The sequence below is a fragment of the Oncorhynchus kisutch genome, linkage group LG5 (genome assembly GCF_002021735.2).
Source record: "Oncorhynchus kisutch isolate 150728-3 linkage group LG5, Okis_V2, whole genome shotgun sequence".
NCBI lineage: Eukaryota > Metazoa > Chordata > Actinopteri > Salmoniformes > Salmonidae > Oncorhynchus > Oncorhynchus kisutch.
This window is the reverse complement of record NC_034178.2, coordinates 97895-108995: the sequence shown is the minus strand read 5'-3', so window position 1 is coordinate 108995 and position 11101 is coordinate 97895. Positions and strand designations below refer to the sequence as shown.

General features: G+C 45.8%; 1 protein-coding gene across 1 annotated transcript; it reads right to left on the bottom strand.

The window, feature by feature from the left end:
• Positions 1 to 89: 89 nt before the first annotated feature.
• On the bottom strand, positions 90 to 9530 carry LOC109886749 (E3 ubiquitin-protein ligase ZSWIM2). Its single transcript, XM_020478346.2, has 9 exons — positions 9196 to 9530; positions 8998 to 9074; positions 8876 to 8916; positions 8500 to 8734; positions 8005 to 8262; positions 7797 to 7881; positions 7609 to 7697; positions 7010 to 7178; positions 90 to 1052 (listed from the first exon to the last, which is right to left on the bottom strand). The coding sequence occupies exons 1-9, from the start codon at positions 9343 to 9345 to the stop codon at positions 291 to 293; spliced, it is 1866 nt and encodes a 621-aa protein (XP_020333935.2). The 5' UTR covers positions 9346 to 9530; the 3' UTR covers positions 90 to 290.
• Between the last annotated feature and the right edge of the window lie 1571 nt (positions 9531 to 11101).

The window sequence follows — 11101 nt, the reverse complement described above, 5'->3', positions numbered from 1 at the left end:
AGATATCTAACCAAGAGCTGAGCACACAAGCAGATATAAAACAAAACTCATCCATTTCCTTTATGTACAAATAAACTAACTAGTACAACTGAGGAAAAAAACTATTGAATCAATTTTAGAATAAGGCTGTAACATGACAAAATGTTGAAAAAAATCAAGGGGTCTGAATACTTTCTGAATGCACTGTATAAAAAACTACTCTAAGTAGTACGACTGTACCATACTCTCAATACCTATGTAGTCAATAGTAGTAGTCTGTTCACAACAAAATATGTTCTAAAATCCAACTCTCACTCCTTTTCTCCCTGGTGTGGAGCATTGATCAGTACCCCTGTCATCCTCAGGCCTGTGGCTTGCTGGCTGTCTCCTGTACTGGGTCTGGGTACCCTGGGTCTCCTCTTCCACTGGGGCCTGGCTCTCCACAGGGTGATGACAGCTCTGGTCTGAGCAGCAGCAGCAGTCATGTCCCTGTCTGACCTGTTTACACCCACAAACAGACTCGGCTGGGCCCTTCCCATTCCTCCATAGACCCCACCCAGCCTGTTAGTTGAGGTAGCATTGTTTTGGGCCAAACTCTTGGTCGAGGAGCTTGACTTGGTGCGTCCCAACCTCACTCTAGACACGTCTGTCCTTAGATGCTGGGAGGAAAGGCTCTTGTTGAGAATGACTAATTTGACTGGACTTCCATCTTTCTCTGTCCTGCTTTTTCCACCCTCCATGCTCTCAATGTTCACTGTATTGATGCGTAGACCTTGTAAGCCGACGACCATAGTGTCCTGAGGGAGAGGTACTAGGGCATCGGCTGAGCCCTCAGAGCTGAACATACTCAGGGAGGGAACCACTCTGGCTGCTCTGTCCAGCAGAGCTACTCCTGGGACAAACAGCTCCAGTCTGTGCTGCTCTGAGAGCTTTGGATGGTCAAGGGAGGAGGCCAGCTTGGGTGTTCCCTTCCCCCCACTGCTGCTCCATGTTAGGGGGTTGTAGATGACGTATCCGTCCAGAGGACAGGAGTTGGACCTCTGAAGCAACGGGTCGACACAGTCTGTGTGGAACTGTAGTAGGGGACAAAGATTGATCAAATTCAGTTACTGCTCTCGCCGTCCATATCAGGACACAGTACATCCATTCAGAACGGACTCAAACTAGTCCAGAATTGGTGTCAACAGGAATTTTACTATTTTGGTTTTGGGGGCCTTAGGGTTAAAGACAGGGCATCACCCACTTTAGACTTACTCTGTTGACCTTGTGGTGGCAGAGCAGGAGAGGCAGTTTTTACAATTATTTTTCTTTTACCCCGTTTTTTTTCTCCCCAATTTCGTGGTATCCAATTGGTAGTTACAGTCTTGTCTCATCGCTGTAACTCCCGTACGAACTCGGGAGAGGCGAAGGTTGAGAGTCGTGCGTCCGCCGAAACACAACCCAACCAAGCCGCACTTGGGTGCAGGCGAGGCAGCAGGCTGTTAGCCAGCCTGCCAGCATAGCGGAGTCTGCCACTAGCACAGTCAGTGTAGTCAGCTCAGCTATCACCATTGAGACCGTGTCTGTGCCTCGACCTGGGTTGGGCAAAACTAAACATGGCGGTGTTCGCCTTAGCAATCTCACTAGGATAAAGACCACCTCCATTCCTGTCAGTATTGAAAGAGATCATGATACCTCACATCTCAAAATAGGGCTACTTAATGTTAGATCCCTTACTTCAAAGGCAATTATAGTCAATGAACTAATCACTGATCATAATCTTGATGTGATTGGCCTGACTGAAACATGGCTTAAGCCTGATGAATTTACTGTGTTAAATGAGGCCTCACCTCCTGGCTACACTAGTGACCATATCCCCCGCGCATCCCGCAAAGGCGGAGGTGTTGCTAACATTTACGATAGCAAATTTCAATTTACCCCCCCCAAAAATGACGTTTTCGTCTTTTGAGCTTCTAGTCATGAAATCTATGCAGCCTACTCAATCACTTTTTATAGCTACTGTTTACAGGCCTCCTGGGCCATATACAGCGTTCCTCACTGAGTTCCCTGAATTCCTATCGGACCTTGTAGTCATAGCAGATAATATTCTAATCTTTGGTGACTTTAATATTCACATGGAAAAGTCCACAGACCCACTCCAAAAGGCTTTCGGAGCCATCATCGACTCATTGGGTTTTGTCCAACATGTCTCTGGACCCACTCACTGTCACAGTCATACGCTGGACCTAGTTTTGTCCCATGGAATAAATGTTGTGGATCTTAATGTTTTTCCTCATAATCCTGGACTATCGGACCACCATTTTATTACGTTTGCAATTGCAACAAATAATCTGCTCAGACCCCAACCAAGGAACATCAAAAGTCGTGCTATAAATTCACGGACTACACAAAGATTCCTTGATGTCCTTCCAGATTCCCTCTGCCTACCCAAGGACACCAGAGACAAAAATCAGTTAACCACCTAACTGAGGAACTCAATTTAACCTTGCGCAATACCCTAGATGCAGTTGCACCCCTAAAAACTAAAAACATTTCTCATAAGAAACTAGCTCCCTGGTACACAGAAAATACCCGAGCTCTGAAGCAAGCTTCCAGAAAATTGGAACGGAAATGGCGCCACACCAAACTGGAAGTCTTCCGACTAGCTTGGAAAGACAGTACCGTGCAGTACCGAAGAGCCCTTACTGCTGCTCGATCATCCTATTTTTCAAACTTAATTGAGGAAAATAAGAACAATCCGAAATTCCTTTTTGATACTGTCGCAAAGCTAACTAAAAAGCAGCATTCCCCAAGAGAGGATGACTTTCACTTTAGCAGTGATAAATTCATGAACTTCTTTGAGGAAAAGATTATGATTATTAGAAAGCAAATTACGGACTCCTCTTTAAATCTGCGTATTCCTTCAAAGCTCAGTTGTCCTGAGTCTGCACAACTCTCCCAGGACCTAGGATCAAGAGAGACGCTCAAGTGTTTTAGTAATATATCTCTTGACACAATGATGAAAATAATCATGGCCTCTAATCCTTCAAGCTGCATACTGGACCCTATTCCAACTAAACTACTGAAAGAGCTGCTTCCTGTGCTTGGCCCTCCTATGTTGAACATAATAAACGGCTCTCTATCCACCGGATGTGTACCAAACTCACTAAAAGTGGCAGTAATAAAGCCTCTCTTGAAAAAGCCAAACCTTGATCCAGAAAATATAAAAAACTATCGGCCTATATCGAATCTTCCATTCCTCTCAAATTTTTTTAGAAAAGGCTGTTGCGCAGCAATTTACTGCCTTCCTGAAGACAAACAATGTATACGAAATGCTTCAGTCTGGTTTTATACCCCATCATAGCACTGAGACGGCACTTGTGAAGGTGGTAAATGACATTTTAATGGCATCGGACCGAGGCTCTGCATCTGTCCTCGTGCTCCTAGACCTTAGTGCTGCTTTTGATACCATCGATCACCACATTCTTTTGGAGAGATTGGAAACCCAAATTGGTCTACACGGACATGTTCTGGCCTGGTTTATATCTTATCTGTCGGAAAGATATCAGTTTGTCTCTGTGAATGGTTTGTCCTCTGACAAATCAACTGTACATTTCGGTGTTCCTCAAGGTTCCGTTTTAGTACCACTATTGTTTTCACTATATATTTTACCTCTTGGGGATGTTATTCGAAAACATAATGTTAACTTTCACTGCTATGCGGATGACAAACAGCTGTACATTTCAATGAAACATGGTGAAGCCCCAAAATTGCCCTTGCTAGAAGCATGTGTTTCAGACATAAGGAAGTGGATGGCTGCAAACTTTCTACTTTTAAACTCGGACAAAACAGAGATGCTTGTTCTAGGTCCCAAGAAACAAAGAGATCTTCTGTTGAATCTGACAATTAATCTTAATGGTTGTACAGTCGTCTCAAATAAAACTGTGAATGACCTCGGCGTTACTCTGGACCCTGATCTCTCTTTTGAAGAACATATCAAGACCATTTCAAGGACAGCTTTTTTCCATCTACGTAACATTGCAAAAATCAGAAACTTTCTGTCCAAAAATGATGCAGAAAAATTAATCCATGCTTTTGTCACTTCTAGGTTAGACTACCGCAATGCTCTACTTTCCGGCTACCCAGATAAAGCACTAAATAAACTTCAGTTAGTGCTAAATACGGCTGCTAGAATCCTGACTAGAACCAAAAAATGTGATCATATTACTCCAGTGCTAGCCTCTCTACACTGGCTTCCTGTCAAAGCAAGGGCTGATTTCAAGGTTTTACTGCTAACCTACAAAGCATTACATGGGGTTGCTCCTAACTATCTCTCTGATTTGGTCCTGCCGTACATACCTACACGTACGCTACGGTCACAAGACGCAGGCCTCCTAATTGTCCCTAGAATTTCTAAGCAAACAGCTGGAGGCAGGGCTTTCTCCTATAGAGCTCCATTTTTATGGAACGGTCTGCCTACCCATGTCAGAGACGCAAACTCGGTCTCAACCTTTAAGTCTTTACTGAAGACTCATCTCTTCAGTGGGTCATATGATTGAGTGTAGTCTGGCCCAGGAGTGGGAAGTTGAACGGAAAGGCTCTGGAGCAACGAACCGCCCTTGCTGTCTCTGCCTGGCCGGTTCCCCTCTTTCCACTGGGATTCTCTGCCTCTAACCCTATTACAGGGGCTGAGTCACTGGCTTACTGGGGCTCTCTCATGCCGTCCCTGGAAGGGGTGCGTCACCTGAGTGGGTTGATTCACTGATGTGGTCATCCTGTCTGGGTTGGCGCCCCCCCTTGGGTTGTGCCATGGCGGAGATCTTTGTGGGCTATACTCGGCCCTGTCTCAGGATGGTAAGTTGGTGGTTGAAGATATCCCTCTAGTGGTGTGGGGGCTGTGCTTTGGCAAAGTGGGTGGGGTTATATCCTTCCTGTTTGGCCCTGTCCGGGGGTGTCCTCGGATGGGTCCACAGTGTCTCCTGACCCCTCCTGTCTCAGCCTCCAGTATTTATGCTGCAGTAGTTTATGTGTCGGGGGGCTAGGGTCAGTTTGTTATATCTGGAGTACTTCTACTGTCCTATTCGGTGTCCTGTGTGAATCTAAGTGTGCGTTCTCTAATTCTCTCCTTCTCTCTTTCTTTCTCTCTCTCGGAGGACCTGAGCCCTAGGACCATGCCCCAGGATTACCTGACTTGATGACTCCTTGCTGTCCCCAGTCCACCTGGCCGTGCTGCTGCTCCAGTTTCAACTGTTCTGCCTTATTATTATACGACCATGCTGGTCATTTATGAACATTTGAACATCTTGGCCATGTTCTGTTATAATCTCCACCCGGCACAGCCAGAAGAGGACTGGCCACCCCACATAGCCTGGTTCCTCTCTAGGTTTCTTCCTAGGTTTTGGCCTTTCTAGGGAGTTTTTCCTAGCCACCGTGCTTCTACACCTGCATTGCTTGCTGTTTGGGGTTTTAGGCTGGGTTTCTGTACAGCACTTTGAGATATCAGCTGATGTACGAAGGGCTATATAAATAAATTTGATTTGATTTGATTTGCTTCTTGACACAATGCCCACTTAACCCGGAAGCCAGCCGCACCAATGTGTCAGAGGAAACACCGTACACCTGGCGACTGTGTCAGCGTGCACTGCGCCCGGCCCACCACAGGAGTCGCTAGTGCGAGATGGGACAAGGACAACCTTTCCGGCCAAACCCTCCCCTAACCCGGACGACCCTGGGCCAATTGTGCGCCGCCCCATGGGTCTCCCGGTCGCGGCTGGCTGCGACAGAGCCTGGACTCCAACCCAGAATCTCTAGTGGCACAGCTATGTTATGTTTTATTATTTCACCTTTATTTAACCAGCTAGACTAGTGGAGAACAAGTTGTCATTTACAACTGTGACCTGGCCAAGATAAAGCAAAGCAGTGCGACACAAACAACAACACAGAGTTACACATGGAATAAACAAACATGCAGTCAATAATACAATAGATACAGTGTGTGCAGATGAGGTAGGATAAGGGAGGTAAGGCAATAAAAAAAATAACAGTATGGGGATGAGGTAGTTGGATGTGCTATTTACAGATGGGCTATGTACAGGTGTAGTGATCTGTGAGCTGCTGTGACAGCTGGTGCTTAAAGTCAGTGAGGGAAATATGAGTCTCTAGCTTCAGTGATTTTTGCAGTTCGTTCCAGTCATTGGCAGCAGAGAACTAGAAGGAAAGGTGGCCAAAGGAGGAATTGGCTTTGGGGGTGACCAGTGAGATATACTTGCTGGAGTGCGTGCTACGAGTGGGTGCTGCTATGGTGACCAGTGAGCTGAGATAAGGCGGGGCTTTACCTAGCAAAGACTTATAGATGACCTGGAGCCAGTGGGTTTTGTCAACGAATATGAAGCGAGGGCCAGCCAACGAGAGCATACTGGTCGCAGTGGTGGGTAGTATATGGGGCTTTGGTGACAAAACGGATGGCGCTGTGATAGACTGCATCCAATTTGCTGTGTAGAGTGTTGGAGGCTATTTTGTAAATGACATCACCAAAGTCAAGGATCGGTAGGATAGTCAGTTTTACGAGGGTATGTTTGGCAGCATGAGTGAAGGATGCTTTGTTGCGAAATAGGAAGCCGATTCTTGATTTAATTTTGGCTTGGAGATGCTTAATGTGAGTCTGGAAGGAGAGTTTACAGTCTAATCAGACACCTAGGTTTTTGTAGTTGTCCACATATTCTAAGTCAGAACCTTCCAGAGTGGTGATGCTGGACGGTTGGGCAGGTGTGGGCAGCCATTGGTTGAAGAGCATGCATTTAGTTTTTACTTGCATTTAAGAGCAGTTGGAGGCCAAGGAAGGAGAGTTGTATGGCATTGAAGCTCATCTGGAGGTTAGTTAACACAGTGTCCAAAGAAGGGTGATGCAGTGCCTTAGACCACCGCGCCACTCGGGAGGCCCAGGTCAGGGCAGTTTATCTAACTCTTAACCTTGTGGTGGCAGAACATGTCAGGATCCGTTTACCCAACTCTTTACTTGGCGGTGACAGGATCATTTGAGTTAAGTCTTTACCCTGTGATGGCAGGGCAAGTGTCTGGCCTGCTGCCCTTGCTGGAAGCTCTTCAGGCAGATCCTACACTGCTGCCCAGGGTCCAGTAGGGGGCAGCCTCTCCTCACCCTGACCGAAAGGAGGCTCCTGACCAGGTGCTCTGGCAGTGGGTCACTCTCAACAGGAATCATGCTGAAGGAAGGGGAAAGGAAACCAGAGACTCATGGGCTATATTTTAACGGCAGGAAGCTTAGTGCTTAGAATGTTAGGCTTGTAACCGAAAGGTTGCTGGTTCGAATACCAGTGAAAAAATCTCTGCCCTTGAGCAAGGCTCTTAACCCTAATTTACTCCAGGGGTGCTGTACTACTATGGCTGACCCTGTAAAACAACACTTTTCACTGTTCCTATCTGGTGTATGTGACAAGAAAACATCTATTAAAAAGAAAAATGTAATTAACTGCACTTAAATATGAATCACAATGCTTATTGCAGCAGGTTGTAAAGTGTAACAGCCTGTATGTGTGACAACATTTTGCACTGTCTAAATGTCATTCAGGGTGTTCAGGCACTGAGCATAATAATCTATTTATACAGGGTTCTTACAGAGATTCCAGTGCTCACCTGTCACCTGACTGAGTGGTCATCTCACGCGGTTCACCCAGTGTGTTGAACACACGCTGACCCAAGGACAGCCACTTCGCAGTCCTTTTCTGATGGACATAATAGCTGATGTCACAAGTTTATCATGTCTACTTCCTGAACCAAATATATGCAGAAATGCTCACAGAGTCTAACTGAAGACTGCTTACCGTACGTATGGCAAACGCATGCTGAGGGTGACAGCACCTTCTTATACAGTCCTCGCAAAGGTGATAGTACCGGCAGACTGTGCACCTAAAGGGAAGTCATAGACATGAATAGTTGATCCACAACAGTATAGGTAAGTGGACGGGGGGAAATTATGTAAATTCGAGCTCAAGGTCTATTGAGCCTGGGCGCTATGACAACAAGACTTACTTGAAGCACTTGCCAGTGATGGGGCAGACCCTGCAGTTGTTGCAGAGCACTCCGAGGTGTCTGTCGGGCCTCTCTCTCTCAGCAGCTGTGTGGAGCTTAGCCACATTCCTCACCTGCTCTAGGAGCAGCTTGACCGGCCCAAAGTCCTCCCGGCACAGCGGGCACTTCGCCATGGCTTCCCTCTCCCCCTCCGGACGTGCCTGGTGGTCTGCCCACACCTTCATACAGGAGATATGGACGTTGTTGCCACAGCCAAACCTGAGTGAGAGGACATAGGGGATGACAGTTGGTGGCAGAAGGCATTTTCCCTCCCACTCACATGTTCCCCTGTTGTTGCAGTAAAACAGTAGGTCAGTTCAGGCACATTTCCCCTATCCTCAAATCACTTTCCTTTGTGTTCTCCATCATATCATTAAGATCTAGTAAGCATTTAATAGGTATACCAAGGGTGGCCCAGTAAGTGTGTTGACATTATAATCCACGTGATGATCTGACCTGCAGTAAGACACAGGCAGACGTTTCCCCAGCAACTCCTCTTGACAGATGGGACACACATCCTCGGCTTCGATCTCCTTCTGTCTGACCCCCCCGTCCCCCTCAGCTGGGTCTGGTCTGGGGTTAGGGTCAGCCTCAGAGCAGGGTGGGTGTACAGGCCGGGGGGTTCTGCTCCTGTGTAAACCCTGTAGCAGCTCCAGGATCTGCCTTTCAACCAGGACCTGCTGGAAGCAATCTGCAAGTGTACATACCAGAGGGCACAGTAGAGTTTAAGGATATGCTGTTAAAAATCCAATCATTTCTACAGAGTGCCTAGGGTTTGAATTGCAATTTGGCATATGCATTGTAGCCTATGTTATGCCTAAGTGAAACTTACATTCATGTTCTCTAGGCAGTCGGAATTTCCGCAATAAAACCCTACAATGAGAGTAGAATTATTGTACAGAATGAGCATGCACTCTCTTTTATGTGTGATCGGTATGTTTTCTTCATTATTACCAGCAGATGTGTTTGCAGAGGTCTTTCTCTTTGTGGAATGTTGAACAGGTACATGTATGAGGGTCTCCCAAGAACACCTGTGGAATATGAAAAATAGGCTACCTGATTAAGAATTAAGAAAGTATTTCGTGTCAAAATGTAAATAGGACTATAATGTTGATGATGTCAAGTTAGGATGTTGCACATATGCAGGCCTACTTTGAAGTTTTTGGGTTCCCCCTCCTCTTTGAGTAGGAATCCGGTCGGACCATACTCTTTCAGGATGAACATGGTCGTGTTCAGGGCCTCGTCCTGGTGCCAGCTAACGGCATCACTCACGGTATTCTTCCAGACAGTTTTCCTGAACATAGCACAACTCTCACAGAATTTCTAGGGAAGAAAACTGAGGAGGAGAGAAGACTAGAGCCATGTCTTCATACTAAGTCGATGTGCGTGCCCTGCTATATCAGCAAAGGTTTACAAAGGCGAACTTTAGTAGCTAACTATGCAGCTAGCTAGCTTATTGTTAAACGCTCTGAAACTGACGTAAGCAGCAACAACTAATAGACACCTGTTTGCCGTAGTCATGGTAATCCAGAAAGATGCCTTGGTACATGTGTGCCCCCTTGTGAATTCATGCGATATTACATGCTATTTAAAAAAAACAACGTTATTTAACTAGGCAAGACAGTTAATAACACATTCTTATTTACAATGACGGCCTACAGTGGGTTAACTGTCTTGTTCAGGGGCAGAACGACATTTATTTTACCTTGTCAGCTCAGGGAATTAGATCCAGCAACCTTTTACTTACTTGCCCAATGCTCTAACCACTAGGCTACCTGCAGCCCCTGTACAATTGGTAATAAGCACAATACCATGATATTAGCATGTTATGACGGTTGTCTTACCTGTAGATGGTTAGGAACCAGATTTTAGCCCCGCAAATCATATTTCAGAGTGTTGTGAGTGAGTCTGTGTTCATGCACAGCATGTGCTTGAGAGTTCTGGGACAACACAATGGCTATATTATTTACAGTCCTGTAAAATCTACCACAGATGTCACAACAACTTTTCCATTGAAGACTGTTTGCAGAATGGATTCCCAACAGTTTTCCCCTATGTATTGTAAACTATGACACATATCTCTATTTTCTTTCTCACACACATGCGCGCACACACGCACGCACGCACACACAAACACACTTCTTTAACTACCCTTGTAGGCACACACAATTGATTCCCATTCAAAATCCTATTTTCCCTAACCCCTAACCCCTAAACCTAACCTTTACCCTAGTCCTAACCTTAACCCCAAACCATAAACCTAACCTTAACACCTAACTCCTAATCCTAAACCTGACCTTTAACCCCTAGCTCTAATTCTAAACCTAACACCAATTCTAAGCTTAACCCAAAATCCCCTAGAAAAAGTATATTTCCTTGTTGGGACCAACAGAATGTCCCCAGTTGGTCAAATGTTTGTTATGTTACTATTCACAAGTATAGTACACACACACACACACACACACACACACACACACACACACACACACACACACACACACACACACACACACACACACACACACACACACACACACACACACACACACACACACACAGAAAGAGTATTGGTATTGATTCATGTATCTGTACCTTCCCAAAGAGGGCTGCATGCACGCCTCTCCTCTCTGGAGTTTGGGCCAAAACTAAGGCTGATGCATCTGTTGTTCCCCAGCCTCTCATTGTCTGTATTGTGTGTGGCTCTCTCAGTCAGAGTGAGGGGCATCCTACAGGAAGAGAAGGAGCTAAAGTTCAGTGAGCACATGTTGCAGGGTCGCCCTCTTGTCTCCCACCGGTCTTAAAAAACGTGACGCTCTCTGGGTTTCACTCGGAGCCGGCTATGACCCGCAGGCTATGTCTGTTGAGACTTTCATTTTTAGATTAGGGACCTATTTTCATTTTGACAAAAGGAGAATTAAAAGAGAACTTAAGAGAACACTAATACTACTATACAACAGAAGCAAGAGGGGAATTAAAATCACTTTTGTGTTTTCTGCTTGTTCTCCCTGTTTCCTGTGTGTTTTGAAAAACCCCTGTGCAGTGTCTGACTGTGGTACTA